The sequence below is a fragment of the Coenobita brevimanus genome, chromosome 85, assembly GCF_032717465.1.
Source record: "Coenobita brevimanus isolate Jiangsu-jjx chromosome 85, ASM3271746v2, whole genome shotgun sequence".
Lineage (NCBI taxonomy): Eukaryota > Metazoa > Arthropoda > Malacostraca > Decapoda > Coenobitidae > Coenobita > Coenobita brevimanus.
Genome location: NC_137038.1, coordinates 6,190,267 through 6,212,824, shown reverse-complemented (window position 1 = coordinate 6,212,824; position 22,558 = coordinate 6,190,267). Strand labels below are relative to the sequence as shown.

The 22,558-nt window shown below is 41.7% G+C and overlaps 1 protein-coding gene across 1 annotated transcript in view; it reads right to left on the bottom strand.

The window, feature by feature from the left end:
• Positions 1-22,558, bottom strand: part of mtDNA-helicase (mitochondrial DNA helicase) — a 41,422-nt gene that overhangs the window by 14,066 nt on the left and 4,798 nt on the right. Inside the window, exons 2-6 of the mRNA XM_080280562.1 lie at positions 21,466-21,788; positions 12,202-12,371; positions 10,823-10,960; positions 3,405-3,552; positions 140-263 (exon numbers count right to left, since the gene is read on the bottom strand). Of these exons, the coding sequence (XP_080136688.1) occupies positions 140-263; positions 3,405-3,552; positions 10,823-10,960; positions 12,202-12,371; positions 21,466-21,788 (903 nt within the window). The remainder of the gene's footprint in view (positions 1-139; positions 264-3,404; positions 3,553-10,822; positions 10,961-12,201; positions 12,372-21,465; positions 21,789-22,558) is intronic.

Below are 22,558 nucleotides of genomic sequence, written 5' to 3'. Positions count from 1 at the left end.
TGTGGATTTATGGAGACTCAAACTTTTGAACCCATGGCACATGATCATCATTCAGACTAGTGCAATAAACTACCAAACCACCAACTTATGTGATAAAAAAATATACCGGGTATATATATTAGCAGAGTACTGAACTTACTGTACAACAGCTGCTGGGATGCCACAGTGAATCAATGCTAGGAGAAGGTGCCTAGGTGGAGGCTCACCACGGTACCACAACAACACCTTACTAACACCAAGGTAGTCATCCACATTCATCCCACCTGAGAAGACGCTGTGCTGTAGTTACATGTTATTTTTAAGATCTGGATTAGTTCTACTGCTTTATCCATAACTGCCCCATCAGGAGCATAAGAGTCTTAAGCCCCACCCACCCTAGGGGTCATGTTGCGTGCTCTGCTGCGCGTCATGTTGCTCAACTTGTCTTGCTGAGGCCAGTGATGTTCACATTAGTGCAATGGGCAGAGCACGCCTGTTACTGCTGAGCTGCGAAAGGAGGGTGATGGATTCTGACACCGCAGCAACTCAAGAGACTGTGATGCGAAGCACTGTGGCACTATGTTGTGCCAAAATGTGAAAGAATAGGAAAAAAAAGATGTGGTGCAGCAGTGGCTGTCTCGAAGTAATTTCAGAGGGAAGCCAGACAGCTACTGAAGGCATCGAGGGCACATGCTGTAACCATGAAATGCCCCTCAGCCAGATTTGCCAGAAGCACATGGGACAGACTCTCCGCAGAACGAAAACCCTAGTTGGACAACATGATGTGCAACTGAGCATGCAACATGAGCCCCAGTGTGGACAGGGCATTAGGGTAGGCTATGCAGTACAGACATTTAAGATGATAGTGACCATACACCTGCTTCTCAGCACCATAATGTGTAATGAACCCCAACCGTCCCACATAATACAACCTTTACAAGCCACATCTGGGAGAAGCACCTACATTCATTAAACAAACTGGTGTTTACAGAACACGTTCACTATACTGTATGATTACCATCATGGGCGTCCGGAGAGGGGGGGGCAAGGGGAGGCAGTTCCCCCCCCCCCTTGGAATTGCAAAGTGCTTCAGTTCTTGTTCAGGGATGATTAAGTGATCTGAGTTGGTTCATGCATTCTTTCACTGTATGCATTTGATAAGTGATGTAACTCATGTAGGCTAAGTATATGTCTATGCCTATTTGGAGTGTGTCTATTTTGATATGTTATAACCTCACATATATGTATAATTTCTTTTATTTTGCCCTCCATTACAAAAAATCCTGTGGATGCCCCTGGTTACCATCCACACAGTTGTTGTTGTTGTACTATCCTACACTCAGTTTTATATCAAGGCAAAGATGCACTTGACAGGTTGGTGATGATTGGCTGAATGCAACATTACTTCATAATCTATTTACTCGTTAGTATTATAAACTGACATAACATATTTGTGGTAGGTGGGGTCACTCACCATCCACTTACTAAATGTAGCACTGCTTTGGGTGTCTGCCCTTTCCTCTCTTCCATCTTTCCTTCATTCTTTCCTCTTTCTTCTGCCTAAGGGTGACTTTACACGCCCTCTTTTCTGTCTTTCTTTCCTTCATTCTTTCCTCTTCCTTCTGCCTATGGATGACTGTACACTGAGCGACAAGCCAAATGGTTTCCTGTACACCAGGAAACCATTTACTATGGTGGGTGGTAACCATATAACCAAATTATGGCACCTGGTAGTTTAGTGGGTAATTATGGGGCTCCATTCAGATTGAGCCTGTGTAGGTTTTTATCCAAGGAGTGGTTGGGGTTTCTTGCTCATGTAATGCCACTCAGGGATGAGTGAGGCTGGTCACTCTCATCTCAAATGTCAGGAGTAACTTGCCTAGCCCCGAGCTATGCTCCTTACGGGGCAACATAGGATTGGATGATGGACATAACATATATCAGAGGAAGGAATTTAGGTCCGTAAATAAGTTATTCAGACATGTTGCACTTTAGCCAATCATCACCAACCTATCAAGTGCATTTTTGCTAGAATAAAAAAAAAAAAAAAAAAATGAGTATAGTCTGTCTTATCGAGCAGACCCATCAACCACGAGCATGCAACTGCCCCTGCAGAGCCATCCAGTGCAGTGAATCGATGTTTCCATGTAGCCTACATGACAGCACCTCACCAGTAAGGCACTGAGATTAACGTAGAGGTTTGGTTCCTGGGTGAATGCCACATTTGCATCTCCCCACCCAGTTAACAGCGGCACCACAGTAGGCTCCACATCACCCCCTTATTTGGCTATATGGTTACCACTCACTTTTGTAAATGGTCCTGAGTTACAATAAACCATTTGGCTTGTCCTATGTAGAGCCCCCTGAAGTGGAAGGAAGAGTAATAAAAAGTGACAGGAAGGAGAAATAGAAAGAGAGGAGTACAGACACAAAAATAATGATAATCATGAAGGAAAAAGTAGGCAGCATAACATCAACTGAGTGGATGGTACAAGTGGTAAAAGATTTCCTGGGTAACAGGAAGCCATTTGGCTAGTCACTCAATGTAGTGTTACCTAAATGTACTGGTAGCACTACGCTGAATAAGCAAGATGTCATCAGAAAAGAATGTTCCCAATTCCTGTTACTCCTTGAGAAAAAAAAAAAAAAAAAAAAAAAAAATCTTACACTGGACAATATCAAAATGTTTCACAACAATTTACTGAAAACCATGTACTCTACTGGGTATCTGACTTATCCAGTATGGCAAAGTCAACCTTTACATTTTGGGTGTGGCTTTGTCTCTGGTGCAATACAACTGAAAACTGCATTGTATTTTTTAATGTACTGTACCGTACTGCTTATCTGCGGTTCTTTTCAGGACTGCTATACAGTAGGTCCTCAGTTACACAGAACTGATTTGCACTAAACACACTCAGCACGGGAAGATTAACTCTGATACAGCCAAGTAAACGTGTGGGTGGGGTGGGGGTGGGGGGGGGGTCGCCAGGTAAAATCCCAGAAGTTGGCCCCTGCCTGCAGCCATCCCCTCCCAAAGTTCTAGTGTATGCATTTTTTCTTCTTTCAGCGTTTTTTTTTTTTTTTTAATAAAACAAAAGGTCATGAATCAACAATGCTAAAATCACTGTAAAGGATGTGAAACTGTCTGATTATGCTCAATTACCTCCCCCCTCTTCCCCCCCCCCTGATGTCAGTGGGAAAACTTCTGATCTCATGTGCAACCTGTTAAACTTTTTCGATTTTGAAAAAATTTGTATGGTGACTTTCTAGGCACAGTAAAAAAAAAAAAGGTTTAAAATTCCAACTTCTCCATTTTAAGGGGACCCTCCCTTTCACTCTGATGATGTCCGTTTTTGTTATATCCTTGCTACCATTAAGTTAAAGTGGATGTACTGTACTTTAAAGCAGTGAAATAGCTAGTTCACCTTTAGAGGGAAGTGAGATGGCTTCGATGTTGTTTTCTGCCAGTACCAGGACATCACAGCAGGTCGGCACAAACACCACCTGCTGACTGTTGCTGCTTCCTGGCCGGGTGAATGCTCTGGATTCACCAGTTACATACCGCCTGATTATCTGTGGGATGAGCATTTGTTTACTATATTCTTCCCATCTGAACTCTGTCTAAAACTGCCAAGAGATGAACTAACAAGAGATAAATACTAAAAATATAAATAAATGCTATGGACAGGATTATGCGCCACAGAACTATCTTATTCTGCCACTGAGCATGATGTAATAAGTGTACTGCAGCTGTAAACAAAGAAAAATCTCTGCCATTTTATGGTACAAAAGACATAACTCTTTTGCATCTTTGGGAACACTTGGGCATTTTATTCAGATAATATTTTCCTTTAACATAATCATCCCACCTCTATTTCCCACTGAAGCATCAGGTAGGCATGATCAAGAAATAACCAAGAAAGCACAAAGTAGACCTATTAAAACATTGTCTAATGAAATGGTCATTCAATTATTCTTCCATCATCTTTTCCTACTGTTGTTCATTACTACCTTCACTCCTGTTTACACAGCTACTTTTATTCAACCTGTCTTACATTCACTCCAACCTCTGATACTGAACTACTTACTTAAACATCTATCTAAACCTTTACACATGCCCTGGTACCACCATATAATGTTCACAGCATTAAGCAGCTTTCTTCCCACAACATACCTATGTAACAATTTCTATAATCCCTCCCAGTTCACCCAAGCATGCTTATTCAAGCCATAAACCTGTAATTATCTTGCAGTCATTCTTACACTTCCCTGTTGCTCTTGAGTACAGTAATTTCCCCTTTATGGGACAGTTTTCTGATACATGCAGGGAGATCTTGGGTGGGCTTCTTACTGCATACTCATGTACAGTAGTTCATTACCCAGCTGTCCTTAGACAGTTTTTTTATGTAAATTGCTCTGATGATTTCAGGCATTTCAATTGGATATTGGCCTATAAGCAACTAATCCAGGGCTGGCTGGGGTTTACTACTCACATAATGTGGCTAAGGGACAAGCTGCTGGTCGCTCTCGCCTTCAATGTCTGGACAGAGTAGCATAGTCTCCGGACTCCTATGCTCATGAAAGGGCAATACTGGACTGGATGATGAGGATGATGATGATGATGACACACATGCTTTTTCCATTACACATCCCCTACCACTCAAGCAATAATACTGCTTATCACTCACCACATTTTTATATATCTATTATATTTCCTCTGTTACTCTTCTTCCATCAATCATACTTACAGCACACAACAAACTTATTCTATGACAGTTTTTACATTCACTTCAGTTACTGGATATCTATTTTGCTTATGTACTGGAATACAGTTAAAGCCATTTTTTAAAATTTCACTTCAAAATTTCCAACCATCCAGCTGTTCTGCATCTCTCCCAGCTTTTTCACTGCAACCTTTTCACAACATTTTATAATTTCTGTACATATCTCAACAGCTGATATCTTAATCTTTTCACATTTTACAACTTCTGCATAAAGCTCAACACCCACTGCCCAAGTTTTTTATCTTTTCAGGCATCTTTTCAGCAAGTGATATTATTCTTGGTTATTATAATCCTTTCTGCACCACCCACTCAGTCATATCAACTACTGTTCTTTCTTTTCATTCACAGTCGTTAACTAATGCAAACAATAATTTTTCGGTCATTTTTCAACCTTTATGTTTACTTATTTCTTCTTACAATCATTACTAGAGTTTTGCACCTCCTTCCAAAACCTGTTTCTTACTGTCAGTTTGAATTTGCTTTGTATCTTTTCAAATTAGGGGACTCCGCTAATATGTGAATGGTTGTGTGGCCCCAGTTCAGATGGTGATGGTTCTCTCACATTCATACTTTCTCTTCTCTTGCTTCTGAATACTATCATATCCCATCTTTAGGTGGAAGAAGAGATCAGGTTGATGATGGAGAACAACTTCACAATTCACCCAGAAAACCCATATACTGTCCCACTAAAAATATTCCCAATGATACCAATGACACCAATCTTGAATGCAATACAAGTGGAATCTCCTAAATCATGCATTACTAAATAGCAAATTCATAATACACACCAACATCATGCAACAGTTTGCAATATCAGTTGTATACCAACCACTGTGCCAACTGGGTACATCAGTGTATCATGCATTCTAAATCCTCATTTTTAGCTTTCAGATGTATGTTTATAAAAATGCCCAGTAGCTGTGGTATTCCAGGAATAATAAAAAGTAACCTCTGAAAGACTCATTTCAATAGGAAATAAGGAAAGGTTGCACCCATCTGGTAAAGAATTAATCCCACCGTATAATTCTTCACTAGATGGGCGTGGCAATTCAACCTATAATAACAAACTCATGATCTCAAGTTACGTAATTTTGGAACATACATAACACAGATAGTTCACTGTTGAATCGTGACTGCTAGAAATGAGTGAAAAAAAAAAAAAAAATATGGGGGTATTCAAGGAAGCTGGCCAGTTGCCATCAGCAGTGTTTGCGAATGATCCCTCCAACTGGCCGAGTTGTTTATCAACCACCGCTCTGACTAGGTGCGTCAGTAAATCACACATTCTAAATCCTCATTTACAGCTTTCAGAGGAATGTTTATAAAAATGCCCAGTAGCTGTGGTAATCCAGGAATACTTAAAATGTAACCTGTGAAACACTCACTTCAACAGAATACATGGAAACGATTCTATCTATAACAACAACTCATGATCTCAAGTTAAGTAATTTTGGTACACACGTAATGCAGATAATTAACTGTTGAATTGTGATTCGAGAAGCAAGTGGAAAAAAATAAAATTGGGGTATTCAAGGATGCTGGCAGGTCACCATCAGCAGTGTTCACGAATGATCTCTCCAACTAGGTCCCGACCATCCCCCTTTGCTGAACTTTTTCAGTGTCTCAGTAATGCAGAGAGTAGGCCAGCATGCTCTCCAATACAAGTTTCTCTAACTGTCAACACCAAACTACATGCACCGTACACACTACACTTCCTTTTCCAAAATAAAAAAAAATCATGGCAGCACAACACATGGCCTCGGAGTCCCAAGGGGGGGGGGGACCATAAATGCCCCCACCTTCCACCCCTCTCCCGGTGATGACTCGAGCTGCCTGGAACCACTGTCTGACTCTCTTCTTCTTCTTCAATTTTACAACATTCGCAGCCTTTCCTCTAACTTTCGCTCTGTTGAGCACCACCTCTTCTTCTCTAAACCTCACCTTCTTTCTCTAACTGAGACTCAGCTGTCTGAGGCAACTGACAGCAGACACTTATCTGTATCCTCCTACTTTCTCTATACTCATTTCAAAGCCAAAGGTGGCTGTTGTGTACATATACACAACGACTTATCTTGCTCTTTTGTTCCTGAACTCGATTCTTCTGAATTCTCTACACTCTGGCTTCGGCTTTCCTGTCATTCTCTGACTAAATATATCTGTGCTGTTTACTTATCCCCTAATTCTGTCCTATCACTCCGGTACGGCCTGTGAACCCTCCAAAGAAACATCGTCTGCGGCACTTTGGAGCTGCGGATTGGGAGGCCCTCAAGCAGTACTTCTTTGATTTTCCCTGGAATGAGTATTGCTTCCATGGCCGGGAGCCATCTGGGTGTGCCTTGCGCATTACGGAGGTTATTCTCTCAGGCATGGAAGCATTCATTCCTTTCTCATATCATCTGACTAATGCAAGAAAGCCTTGGTTTAATCACGCTTGTTCTAATGCTGTCAGCAACAAAAAGAGGGCCTATAAACGGTACCGGAGCCAACCCACCCCTGAATCACATCTTTTATATGTTTCTGCCCGGAATCGTGCTAAGTCTGTTCTCCGCTCTGCTAAAAATAATTTCATCCGTACTAAATGCTCCCAACTCTCCAACTCGAATTCTTCCCGCTCCTTCTGGCACCTTGCCAAAACCTTTCTAACAACTTTACCTCATCATTCTTCCCTCCTCTTTTCTACTCTGATGGCTCTGTAGCTATTTCTTCTACTGATAGAGCAGATCTCTTCGCTCAGACTTTCTCCTCCAATTCTAACTTAGATAATTCTGGTGCTGTTCCTCCATCACTTCCCCCGTCTGACTTCCTCATGGCTGACATTAAAATTTCTTCAGCTGATGTATTTTCTGCCATCACAGGCCTCAATACTAATAAGGCATATGGGCCTGATGAAGTCCCTCCTGTTGTTCTCAAGAACTGTGCTTCTGTGCTTACACTCTACCTAGGCAAACTCTTTCGCCTTTGTCTATCAACTTGTACCTTTCCTTCTTGATGGAAGTTTGCTCTCATTCAGCCAGTCCCAAAGAAGGGTGACCATTCCCAATCCTCTAACTATCGTCCAATTGCTTTAACATCCTGTACGGTATCTCAAAAGTTTTCGAGTCAATTTTTAATAGAAAAATTTTAATGCATCTTTCCTATCACAACCTTCTTTGTGATCATCAGTATGGGTTCCGTCAGGGACGCTCCATTTGCGATCTTCTCACCTACCTTTCACACTCCTGGTCAGCCTCCTTTTGGGACTTTGGCGAAAGCTTTGCCATTGCACTGGACATCTCAAAGGCTTTCGGTCGAGTCTGGCATTAATATTTAATTTCCAAACTACCCTCTTACAGTTTCTATCCTTCTATCTGTGCCTTCATCTCTAGCTTCTTTTCTAGTCGTTCTATAACCGCTGTTGTAGACGGCCATCATTCTTCTCCTAGATCTATCTACAGTGGTGTTCCTCAGGGCTCTGTCCTATCACCAACTCTCTTTCTTTTATTCACCAATGACCTAAGCTGTACATCTAACCCTATCCACTCATACACTGATAACTCCACCCTTCACCTTTCCATTCGGTTCCCGCAACGTCCATCCCAGCAGTTACTTCAACAAACAAGGGATGAGGCTATGGCACACCTAATGTCTGACTTGGCTTGTATCTCTGACTGGGGTAAAAATAATCTGGTTGTTTTTAATACATCAAAGACTCAGTTTTTACACCTATCAACCTGACAAAATCTTACACAGGTGTACCCACTAATGTTTAATAATACTGTATTCAGCTTCATCCTGCATCATCCTTGAATGTGCTTGGGGTTTCATTTACTTGGGACTTATCTTGGAAAGATTATATTACATCTCTTGTAAAATCTGCTTCCAAGAGACTGGGTGTGCTAAGCCGACTCCGTTCCTTCTTTACCCCTGCACAATTGTTGACTCTATACAGGGGTTTTATCCGCCCCCTGTGTAGAGTATAACTATCATGTGTGGGGAGGCTCCCCACATACAGCTCTTCTCAACAGGGTGGAGTCAAAGGCTTTTTGTCTCATTAACTCTCCTCCTCTTACCGACTCCCTTCAACTTTTATCTCTTCGCCACATCCTGCATCTTTATCTCTTTTCTATCGCTACTTTAATGGTCACTGCTCCTCTGAACTGTCTGCATGCATTCCTCCACCACTATGACGGGCGCATAGCACCCGTCTAGCAGCAAACTCTCATCCCTTTTCGGTCCAACTCTCTAAAGCAAGAGTTAACTGTTACTCCCAGTCCTTCATTTATGCAACAGGTCAACTCTGGAACTGTCTCCCTCTGTCTGTATTTCCTACTTTCTTGGTCTCCAGTCTTTCAAACGCAGTTTGTCCAGGCATCTCAAAATGGTCAGATCTTGAATTTGGCTCTCTCCTGTATTTTGGTTTTCTCTAGGAAGGAACAATAACTGCGGGCTCGCAGCCTTTGGTTCCTTCTTCCTCGCATTAAAAAAAAAAGAAAAAAAAAGAAAAAAAAGAAAAAAAAAAGGCTGTGTTGGTATCAACCACTGCTCTGACTGGATACATCAGTGTATCATGCATTCTAAATCCTCATTTACAGATTTCAAAGGTAAGTTTATAAAAATGACCAGTAGCTGTGGTAATCCAGGAATACTACGCAACCTGTGAAAGACTTATAGAGACTGTGGGAAGGCCGCACACGTTTGGTAAGCTCAACGAATTCTTAACTTACGATGACACGGAGGCAACAGGGGGCAACAACGACACCACTTCTGTTGCCTCCACACTGAACTCTGAGGGGTTCCTGACAGGCTGATGAGGAGGAAGCGACACAGAGGCAGCAGCATGAGGCAGCAGCACACCCGCTACGAGCTGAGAGGCTGTTGTTGGCCTGAAGCCTTGGAACCCCTCCCCCTGCATCCTGGTTGGCTGTAGTGGCCGAAAGTGGCAAATGGCCAAATTGCCTTACGGCCAAAATATAGGCTAGGTTAGGTTAGGTATGGTCTAAAAGTCTTCCGTCTAACAGGATCATGGCCAAAAAAAAAAATGTGGCCAGATTGTCCCAAACTCCTCCCCCGCCCAATGCAATTCAAGCAAGGTTGTCAGTCAGAGGCGGGTAAGAATCTTACAGTATTGTTCATGTCCATTAAATATGCTTTTCTAATTTCATTTCCAGGTTGTTAGTTTTTGCTGGTGACTAGTTTGAAGCAGGTTTGGGGATAGAGAGGGGGCAACTTTTCCAAGATGAAGGACTCGCAAAGTAATTTTCCTCATAAGATTAGTTATTTTTAACTCACAAAATTCTCAAATTGTGGCCTGTGCCCAATCTCATAAGACCACAATTTAGGAGATTCCACTGTAGCTCAGTATATCTCATTATAAGCAGTCCGGCTTTAGTGCAAGTGGAGATGCGTGAAGCTCTACAATACCATATGAACTGGAGAGAGAGAGAGAGAGAGAGAGAGAGAGAGTGTGTGTGTGTGTGTGTGTGTGTGTGTGTGTGTGTGTGTGTGTGTGTGTGTAATTCACCGGGTCGGTCAGGATCATGTGATGCTTGTGATTATCAGCATTTTACCCTCCAGGAAGAGAGCTGAGAGCTCATATAGTCCGATCTAAGGGCAAAGCCTCGACCTTCACACATGCACATATCCATCCTCTTGCTCAAGGAGGACAGTGACCACCCGCTTCATCAGTGAAACTTTTCGCATCCCGAGCAAGGAGTGAACTTCTGTCTTAGCAGATGCTAGGGAAGAGCATTACCACTGAGCCGGGAGCATGTGTGTGTGTGTGAGGGGGGGGGGAGTCTGAAAGGTCTTGAGGCACAAACTCCCTAAATCTACAGAATGTCTTGTACTAGCTGGTGCATTAAAAGATAAATAAAATAAAATAGTATCACTAAAAAAAAAAAAAAAAAAATCATCCTAACCCTTTTTTGCACCAAAGGTTAGGGTTAAGAATCTAGGGATAAGGCAAGGGGGAAAAAAATAATAAACAAATACAAAATATCTAACTGTAATTCTAATAAAAATATGGTCTAACCTAGCTCAATCCTGCTGTATGACTGCCATCTTGGCCAGTATGTATTTACCTGAGGGATGGGGTGGAGAAGTGAAACACTGTGGAAGCCCACCACTTCCCCACTCTGGTTGCTCACAGGAAACACAATCCGTGACTCATCATTTGTTAACCGTGCTCCAAACCTCTCCAAAGTCTTTACACTTACACCCTGAAAATAATAATAAAATTAAAAAATAATAATAATAATAACAGGTACTACCCAGAAAAAAAATTTGCTGAAACTTCCCTGTTAACTGTAGCAATGAAAGGACTTACATGACAACTTTTTATGTGATATGAATAAGAGGCACAACAAAGAGTACTCTGTATGAGATGATGATCTCTGTCCCCTGCCAATGCCGCTAGGGCAAGGGTCGGGGAACTTTTTTAGGGTACTACCCAAAAATTTATTTGAGTAAATTGAAATTACCCCAAGACTTCTATCTATCTATCTATTGCCAGATGCCATAATCCCGTAAGGGGCGGCCATTTGACCCTGAATTATTTGTTTTACGGGGAGGGACACTAATCCTCCACCAACCCACTTGTTGACACGTAGGGAGCACGTATGGTTTGGTTATATGGTTATCACCCGGGATTGTAAATGGTTTCTTTGCTTACAAGAAACCATTTGGCCTGTCATTCAATGTAAAGCCACCTGTAAAGGAAAGAAATGCAATAACAAGTGACAGAAAAGATGGGAGAAATAGGAAGAGAGGAAGGCAGGCACAAAAAAAGAATGATAAAGGCTAAGAAAGAAGTAGGCAGCACTACGTAAAAGTAAACAAATACTAGCCAATCTGCTTATAAAATTGTTGCATACGGTACAGTATACATGATACATAGTTTAACATCTTATTCACTAAAAGTTACATCATTTAAGTGAAAAATCAGTAATATACCACACGCATTACTCCCCAAATTTTTAGCTTTACCCCAACTGGGGTAATTTACTGTACCCCTCATCCCCGACCCCTGTGCTAAGGGACTGACAGTGAACTTTTCTTTGTGACAGAACATGTAACATTATGGTGAAAGGTAGTCTGGGATGGAATCAGGAAGTGCATCTGAACTGAGATATGATAAGGAAGTCTTTTTGCTGAAGCCACCAAGAAGGTTCTGAATTTCAAGCGGCAAGATACTTTACTGGAAAAATATACCATAACTGCTGAGAATATACCCCACAAAAGACAGAGGTATTTCTGGTCATTAATGATGCAGCCTCTCCATTCAGTTCCTTATCCCCCAGGCTGCACTCTGACCTTGTTCCAAGTCTTTATCTGTCCATTTAAGGTAAGAGATATAATGGTAGTAATAAAATAATCCATCCATCCATCATCCAATCCTGTGTTGCCCCCCCATAAATAATAATAATAATTTAAAAAGTGGATAAAATTACACTGCACTAACCATAAGGGGTGACTGATCAAGGGCATCGTCAGGCAGATGTGTGAGGGGCAGGGTGGTGGCAAGATATGTATTAAGCTGAGCATCAGTGAGACCTTCTTCATACTCACTAAGCAGAGTCATCAGTTCCTCCCAGCTCCCATCACGGTTACACCATGGGCACACATAGTGACCTGGTTAGGCAAGGAATTGTGATGCATATATTTTACTGCACTATAAATACTGCTTCTACATGGCCTAAAACTGCCATCTCTCCATCTTGAGAGCTGAGTTGTAAAAACATATTAACACTCAAATATGATGCTAGTCAAACAAAGAAGTGCTATGGAAACAATGCTGGGGCATTTTTTTTTTGCCACTAAACTGTGAAATAAGCCCCAAAGGACAAAAATCTAGGCCAAACTGAGTATAAACGGCATTGCTATCTACATTATTTATTTATACTATGTTTCTGTCCATATGCAGCCAAAATGCTACTTTAGGTGAAACAACCTTCAAATGAGGCATCTGTTCAGTTCACAGATGGGTTAAAAGCACAAAAAACATTAATTTCAGATTTTTTATATACAGTACAGTAACTGTGAACATTCCAGGGAAAAAATAATAATGAAACTTTATGTGAAATAGCTTTTAACGTCTTTACTGCAATTGGTGCACTTGATTACTTCATTCAGGCTAACCCCCCCCTCCCCTTGTTTTAATGTCAGGACTGAGTAGCCCAGCACTGGGTCCCTACACTCCTGTTTACTGTATATGATGCAAAAGGGGACTGGATGACGATGATGAGAAATTCTATCAGTCAGGAGCTTCAAAAACTGTCCCAAATTACCCTTTCTCTACTACTCGTAATGGTACATCTAAAAATTTTGTTTAGGTTAATGATTCTGTTTACCTGTGAGATATCCTGTATAAACATGGATTAATTGTATACAGTACTGAAAATTTATCAAAAATGTCTAAGTGGTAGATGGGGGTGATCATTATCCATCTACTTAGTGTAGCGGTAGCTACCCTGTTTTAGGATAGCTCTACACTGAATGGCAAGCCAAATGATATCCTGTAAACCAGGAAATCATTGACAACACTGGGTGGTAACGTTATAACCAACCAACAGATGTTTCCTATGTGACAACAAGTGGGTAGGCAGAAGGTTAGCGTCCCTCCCCAGAAAACACCTACCTAAAAATACGAACAAAAAGCCTTGGACCAGAAATGACCAACAGATGACGACTAAGGACCAAACAAAGGACATGGTATGGATTGCGACATGGAATGTAAGGAGTGTGAATGATGAGGTGAAAGAGAGAGATTATCCAGGTGTTTGAGGGTGCAAAAGTGGATGTACTATATGTGGAATAACCAAAACTAAATGGAGCAGTGAGAGTGTGAGAAAATGGGAGTGGGGATGGGGTATATGCATGGGAGTGGAGGAGAATGAAAGAGTAAAAGAAGGAGTGTGTATTGTTGTTTGCAAGAGATGGAAGAAGAATTTAAGAGAGTATGGATCAATTTGAAAGGAAAGAGAGAGTGTTTTCGATGAGAGATATGAATGGAAAAGAAGGGAAAGTGAAGGTGGAGTAAGTAGTTGGTGAGTGGGGTGTGCCTGCAGAAATGGATGAGAATAACAGTGCTCTAGTGAACACTTGTGCTGGGAGGGGGTTGGTGATAGCCAATACCCTCTTTAGACACAAAATGATCCACAGGTATATATGGCGAGTGGCGAGAAGGGTGGGTGATAAACTGAATGAGTGGATGGCAATGACTAATTATGTGTGTGTGAATGATGGAATGAGAAGGTGTGTAATGAATGCAAGAACATACACAGGTTGGGGGAGTGGATTTTCTGACCACCACTTGGTGACAGTGAAAGTCAAGGTTCAAATGAAATGCAGAATGGAAGAAGGGAAGGACAGGAGGAAGTAGTTCATATGAGGAGGGTAGAAAGGTCACAAGAGGACAGAAAAATGCAGAATATAAGAGAGAAGTGGAGGAGTGATTGGGTAAATAAGATTTGGAGCAGATAGGGGATGTGGACGGCATGTGCAAGATATTCACAGACGAAATCTGTGCAGCATGTGAGGTGGTGTGTGGGGTGAAGCGAAGAGTAAATGGGGTGCAAGGAAAAGCATGGTGGAATGAAGAGATGAGACAGGCTATGGCGCAAAAGAAGAAAGCATACTGTATAGTGAGTGGATGAGAAAGAGGGGCATGGAGGAAGTTGAGAGATGGAAGAGAGAGTTATATGTAGAGAGGAGAAGAGAGGTGAAAGAATTAGTGAGAGAGTAAGAAGAGAGTGGATGAGGAATTTGGAAGGAATCTGAGTGTAAAGTGGAGGAAATGTAAGAAATGTTCTGGAAAAAGGTAAAGAGAGTTAGACAGCGTGATAAAGAAGTTAGTCGAGAAGTAAAAGATAAAAATGGTAGATTGCTAGTGGAGAAGGGAGAAAAAGTGAGCAGATGAAGAGAACACTTTCAGGAATTGTTGAACATAGAGAATGAAAGTAATGCGAGTATAAGTGACTGAGGAATGACTGGGAGAAGGAGAGATGTGAGAAGAGAGGAAGAAATCAGTAGGATGGAAGTTGTGGAAGCAATGAAGAAAGTCATAATGGGGAAAGCCCCAGGAATTGATGGCGTGTGTGGTGAAATGCTGAAGCACGAGGAAGAGATAGTAATAGAATGGATGTGGAAGATATGCAGATTGGCCTGGGAGGAAGGTAGAGTCCCTGAGGATTGGAAGTCAGGTATAATTACTCCCCTGAATAAATGAAAAGGGGAAAAAGAAGTGTGCAGTAATTATAGGGGCATTTGTAGGATACTTATTAACAGAGTTAGGGAAATAACAGAGGAATTAGTTGGAGAAGAACAGGGAGGTTTTAGGAAGGGAGGCGGTTGCGTAGATCGGATATTCATTCTTAGGTCTTTAGTGGAAAAGTTTCTAGAGAAGGGAAAGAAGTTGTATGCAGCCTCCACGGATGTGGAGAAAGCATATGACAAGGTGGATAGACAATGATTGTGGAAAATGTGTGCAGAGAGTGAACTAAGTGAATTTTTCTATTTGAGGGTTGAACTGAAACAGGGATGTGTCATGTCTCCATGGTTGTTCAATTTATATATGGATGGGGTTATAAAACAGATATATACACAGTAGGACAGTGGATGTTCGAGTAGCCCTAATGAATGAGGGAGGTGTTTTGGAAACTCCCTGTACTGTTGTTTGCAGATGATATGGAAACTCCCTGTACTGTCATTTGCAGATGATACTGTGTTGTTAGGTGAAGATGAAAGGAAGCCACAAGGCTTGGTGAATGAGTTTGGGAAAGTGTGTAAGAAACGGAATCTAGCGGTTAATGTAAAGAATAAAGTTATGATGTTCGAGAGAAATGAAGCCAATGAATGATAGCCAATACCCTCTTCAGGCATAAAATGATCCACAGATATACATGGCGAGTGATGAGAAGGGTGGGTGGTGAACTGAATGAAAGGAAGGCAATGATTGATTATATGTGTGTGGATGAAAGGATGCGAAGATGTGTAAAGGATGCAAGAGTGTATAGAGGTTGGGGGAGTGGACTTTCTGACCACTACTTGGTGGTGGCCAGAATTAGAATGCAAGTAAGATGGAGGAATAGAAGAAGGGAAAGACGAGAGGAAGGAGTAGTTGCAAGGACAGTGGAAAGGTTACAAGAGGATGAGAAAAAGGCAGAGTATAAGAGAGAAGTGGAGGAACGATTGGGCAAATATGAATTGGAGCAGATGGGAGACGTGGAAGGTGTGTGTAAGATATTTACAGAAGAAATATGTGCAGCATGTGATGTGGCGTGTGGAAGGAAGAGAAGACGGAGGGGGGTGCAAGGAACAGCGTGGTGGACTGAAGAGGTGAAACAGGCTGTGGCACAAAAGAAGAAAGCATACAATGAATGGATGAGAAATAGGGGCGTGGAAGAAGTTGAGAGGCGGAAGAGAGAGTTATATGTGGAAAGAAAGAGAGAGGTGAAAAGATTAGTAAGAGAGAGTAAGAAGAGAGTGGATGAGGAATTTGGAAGGAATTTGAGTGTAAAATGGAGGGACTGTAAGAAAATGTTCTGGAGAGAAGTGAAAAGAGTAAGACAGGGTGGACGCGAAGTTAGCAGGGGAGTGAAAGATAAAAATGGTAGATTACTAGTGGAGAAGGGAGAAAAAGTGAACAGATGGAGAGAACACTTTAAGGAATTGTTGAACGTTGAGGATGGAAGTAATGCGAGTATAAGTGGCTGGGGAATGGCTGGGAGAAGGAGGGAGGTGAGAAGACAGGAAGAAATCAGTAGGATAGAAGTTGTGGAAGCAATGAAGAAAGTTAAATCTGGGAAAGCCCCAGGAATTGATGGAGTGTGTGGTGAAATGCTGAAGCATGGGGGAGAGATAGTAGTAGAATGGATGTGGAAGATGTGCAGATTGGCCTGGGAGGAAGGTAGAGTCCCGGAGGATTGGAAGTCAGGTATAATTATTCCCTTGTACAAAGGAAAAGGGGAAAAAGAAGTGTGTGGTAATCATAGGGGCATTTGTCTTCTTAGTATAATAGGAAAAGTGTATGGTAGGATACTTATAGACAGAGTTAGAGAAAGAACAGAGAAATTAGTTGGAGAAGAACAGGGAGGCTTTAGGAAGGGAAGAGGTTGTGTAGATCAGATATTCATTCTTAGATCTTTAGTGGAAAAGTTTCTAGAGAAGGGAAAGAAGTTGTATGCGGCTTTCATGGATTTGGAGAAAGCATATGACAGGGTGGATAGACAAGGATTGTGGAAAGTGTTAAGAATATATGGAGTAGATGGGAAGTTGTTGAATGCTGTGAAGAGTATGTACGATGGTGCGAAGGCTGCAGTGCGTGTGGATGGTGAACTAAGTGAATTTTTCTCCTTGAAAGTTGGTTTGAAACAGGGATGTGTCATGTCTCCATGGTTGTTCAATCTGTACATGGATGGGGTAATAAAAGAGGTACAAGGTAGGGTAGTGGATGTTGGAGTGGCCCTGGTGAGAGAGGATAGTGTTTGGAAACTCCCTGTACTGTTGTTTGCAGATGATACTGTGTTGTTGAGTGAAGACGAAGGGGAGCTGCATGGCTTGGTGGATGAGTTTGAGAGTGTGTGTAAGAAACGGAATCTAAAGGTGAATGTAGGGAAGAGTAAAGTGATGGTCTTTGAGAAAGGTGAAGTTAGTGAATGTACAGCGAGGTTGGGTGGTGAGGAATTGGAAAATGTGAGTACGTTTAAGTACTTGGGTAGTGTGATGAGTAAGGATGGAGGTTTGGAGGGTGAAGTGCTTGTAAGGGTACAGCAGGGAAGAAAAGTTGCTGGTTCTTTGAAAGCAGTGATAAGAAGCAGGGAAGTGAGCATGGAAGTGAAAAAGTTACTACATGACAGTATCGTGATACCAACTCTAACGTACGGAAGTGAAGCTTGGACATTGTTGGAAGGACACAAGTCAAGAGTGAGAGCCGTGGAAATGAGTTATTTAAGAGGAGCCTGTGGAGTCATGTGGAGAGACAGGCTGACGAATGAGGATATAAAGGAGCGTTGTGGTGTGGATGTGGATGTGATAGGAATCGTTATGAGGAACACACTGAGGTGGTTTGGCCATGTGGAGAGGATGGAGGGTGAAAGACTGACGAAGAGGGTGTATGTGAGTGAGGTGGAGGGGGGAAGAGGGAGGGGGAGGCCGAGGATGAGATGGAGGGATGGGGTGGAGAGGTATATGAGAGAGGGGGGTGTGAGTTGGGAGCAGGGCAGTGAAATGGCGGGGGACAGGGCGACTTGGAGGCGATTTGTTTGTGGCCACCCCAAACGGGATTGAGGCATCTGGCAATAGATAGATAGATAGATAGAATGTACTGTGAGGTTGGAAGAGGAGGAAATGGAAAAGTGAGTGTGTTTAAGTCCGTGGGTAGTGTGATGAGTAAGGATGGAAGTTTAGAGGGTGAGGCACTTGAAAGGGTACAAAAAGAAGAATGGTTGCTGGTTCTTTGAAAGCAGTGATAAGAAATAGGAAAGTGAGCATGGAGGTAAAAAAGTTGCTGCATGACAGTATTGATACCAACTCTAACAGATGGAAGTGAAGCTTGGAACTTGTTGGAGGGACACAAGTTAAGAGTGAGAGCAGTGGAAATGAGTTATCTGAGAGAAGCATGTGGAGTCTCATGGAGAGAGACACTCATAAATGAAGAAGTGAAGGAGTGTTGTGGTGTGGATGTGACAGAAAGCATTAGGGGAACTACATCCTCTCTATATGGTTTGGCCATCTAGAGAGGATGAGAAAATGGAAAGCAAGAAACTGATGAGAGTTTATGTGAGTGAGGGGGAGGGGGGGAGAGGGAGGGGGCAGCCAAGGATGAGATGGAGGGATGGAGTGGAGAGGTATATGAAAGAGGGGGTGTGAACTGGAAGCAGGGCAGTGAAATGGCAGGGAACAGGGCGACATGGAGGCAATTTGTTTGTGGCCACCCCTTACGGGATTAGGGTGTCTGGCAATAAAAAGATGAATGGTCTCTCACCACAAATTAAACTGTGTTCCATAGTGAATCATTGCCATTTACAATTACTAGCCATTTCCTTCAAAAAGTTCTACCATGATTTACGTGCTTTAACTCCTGCAGCATTTGGGATTTCTTCTTGCTGAAAAAAATTAATTGGGTAGTAGCCTGATCATAATAAAAGAGATCCACAGACTGAAAAACATTAATTGGGTAGTAGCCTGATCATTATAAACAAGATCCACAGACTGAAAAAAATTAATTGGGTAGTAGCCTGATCATAATAAGAGAGATCCAAAGACTGAAAGGATTAATGTAGATAATTCTAACTCCTTCACCTTCAGGGATTCTTCCATTCATCCATCCATCCATCATTCAATCCTATATTGCCCCATGAGGAGCACAGAAGTCCGGGGCTAGGCAAGTTGGTCTTGACATTTAAGATGAGAGTGACTAGCTTCGCTCATCCCTGAGTGGCATTACATGAGCAATAAACCCCAACCACCACTTCGATATGAACCTACACAGGCTCAATCCGATTGGAGCACCTTAATTACCCACTAAACCACTAGGTGCCATAATTTGGTTATATGGTTACCACCCAGCATAGTAAATGGTTTCCTGGTGTACAGGAAAGAATTTGGCTTGTCACTCAGTGCAGAGTCACCCACAGGCAGAAGGAAGAGGAAAGAATGAAGGAAAGAAAGACAGAAGAGGGAGTTTAAAGTCACCCATAGGCAGAAGGAAGAGGAAAGAATGAAGGAAAGAAAGACAAAAGAGGAAGGAAGGAAAAGAGGAAAGGGCAGACACCCAAAGCAGCACTATATTGAGTGAGTGGATGGTGAGCACCCCCACCTACCAGCAAAAAGCTGAATAAAATTGTCTGGAAATAACCAAAATGGAATATAAAACATTCTCCACCTAATGAAATTAAAATATTCAAAACTAAGCAGCTCAGTCTAGATACAGAACTGCCTTAACTTGGTAACCAATACATTCTGCCTGACACCATACTATTTTACTTTAAGTGAGTCATATGAGTAAGTGACAACTTGGTACTATAGTAGTAGTAGTAGTAGTTGTAGCAGTAGTAGTAGTAGTAATAGTAGTAGTAGTAGTTGTAGTAGTAATAGTGGTAGTTGTTGTGGTGGTAATAATAACTACCATAATAACAATCATAATAATAATAATAATAATAATAATAATAATAATAATACAGTAATAATGAAAACAATAAGAGCAACAACAGTAATCCTGCTTTACATACGTGTACTGTCTGTGACTGAACTGTACTGCATTCTGATTTCTACCTCTATACAGTAAACCCTCGATATAAAGAACCCCGGTATTGGGAATTTTGGATATAGTGAATGGCCAAATTGCAACTGAACTTCCCCAGGATTTTGCGAACAAAGGTCGCTAAATGCAGGAGAAGTTCGTGAATCAGCCCACAGTGACAACAGCATCCCTTTCTGGCACAGTAAGTGTACTGTAACAGTACTTCAGTACACTGTATTCCTGTTATAGGTACTGTATTTACTGTATACAGTATGTACATCTTCATACAGTATTGTATTTACATATACAACTTCATAAACCATTTGATTCTCCATGTAAAACTTCATATTGTTTATGTTTGAGCATGTACGACCAAACGACTCCCCTTTTATAGCAAACTGAGTTCAGTAATCCCTCAGAAATACAGAACCCGTCATATATAGCAACCCGTCCCTCCCCCTAGTTAGTTTGTTTCTTCAAGGATTCACTGCAATTACATATGGAGTAGAGTTTGATGCTGCTCCATCTAACTTTTTTTTTTTTTTTTTTTTTTTTTTTTTTTTAAGCAGTCAGCATTAGAAAAGCATGAGCTGGACTCCAGTAGTGAACTCTGGCTAAGTTTGGTTCCAGTGTTTTCAAACTGCAGCTGTTTCACAGTTGGTGGATATGTTAACCATAGTTTTCAAAATTACACTGCACTGATATCTGAGGAAGGAAAATAATTACGTACTGGATATGGGAATAGTACTACAACTGTTATCCATCCATCCATCATCCAATCCAGTATTGTCCCATCAAAAGTGTAGGGGTTTGGGGACAGGATACTAAGTCTTGACATAGAGTAAACTGTTGCTCACATACAAGCAGTAAAGTGAGAGCAATAAACACCAACCTCCCCTTGAAAGTAGACCTCATTGGGCCACATCTGGTTGCAAACACCTTCACAAAGACCACCAGGCATCTAAAATGTGTCTGATGCTAATGCACTACACCAGTATGTCGCACAAAAGCCACCCCTGACCTCTACGTGTGCATCACAGAACTGCTGATCTGTCCCATAAAGGGGAAATTACCACAGTACAACAAGGAACTACATAATAATTCTGAGAAAACTGGAACTTGACAAGAGGCTTTCACTTTTAGCTTGTTTTGACACCTGAACACAAAATGAGTGAATGAAACAATCTCATTATGGTAAATACAGTACATGGGTAATAGCTGCTTGACAACACAGTTACTGATATACTAATGCGACCCTTAAGTTATAGCTACTAATATTATTGCACTGATTGTAAGTAACAAGATGATGTTAAGGCATGTAATTTAGACATGAGAAATTACCCTTAATGCCACAGAATATACAGGGTGGTACTGCGAGGGAAGGGAGAAATTGTAAGCTTTTCTGTTGTCTGCTTGTAAACAGAACCAAATATAATCTGAAAATAAATTGTCTACTCTTTATGAGGCAAGAAAACTAATACTAACCAGTATTTTTATCAATAAATATCTCCTTGGCAGGAGCGTCACGATGAGTGGATAAGCAAAGTGGACATGGGATGATGATGCTTGTGTCAGTTTCCTCATAAGCAATCAGTCGTGGTGTCAGGAAGTCAGTGATGTCATCCTCCATGTCATAGTACAGTTCCTCTTCAAAGTCATCTGGAAACAAGTCATCCTCAGCATTGGGCACTTCACTGATGTTGCCCTGCAGATAGCATGGGATGTCTCTTTGTGGAGGATCAGTGTGGACATGTCTCTTGCTCCCTTCAGCATTGTAGGCAATATTTCTGAATACCCTGACATGCCCACTGAAAGATAAGTTTTCGCTGGTGGTTGATTTCTTGGCACTTAATGGTGATGAATAAAATCTAGGCACAGATATAAATGCTGGAGAAAATGAGGGAGCCCGCACACTGAGCTTTGTTGCTTGGCACTGCGGGTATCTGCTGGAAAGCCTGTGATGGTTTCGTATCCATGCCTGCAAACATGGTGGTAAGCTGACATGGTGAAGACAGGACTGAGGAGGCAGCAGTGCACAACATCTCAGCTGCTGTTTGACTGCACAAACCTTCTGATAAGAAAGGGAGACGGGAGGTGCACCCCAAAGTCCCGATATAGTCCTATGCCACAACATCTAACACGGCCACACACAACCTCTGAAATTAAGGTACATTAATGTGATAATTACTCCCATAGAAATGCTGAGAAAAATGCAACATAACATCTAACACAACCAGAGAGAACTTTTGAAATTTAGATTTATCTCTTACTATTAGCTAACATTTACCTTCCACCGTATAACACTTTCACAAATTATCTCTTCCCCTCAAAGTCATTAATCCCTCCTAGAAGGATCACTAACAACCCCATGGGTCATCTGTGATGGAAGTGCCATAGAAGAAAAGTTTGCAAATGGCAAGATATAAACACAAAATACAGGTACAGTATAATTCTTATTTCACGCCATAATTGATCTTGTTATTTGTTTGTACTGTATTCTGAGGTTAGATTTCATCTGTGAAAAGGCCATTTCTTCTATGACACTTCCAACAGATATCATTAATAATGGAGTTATAAC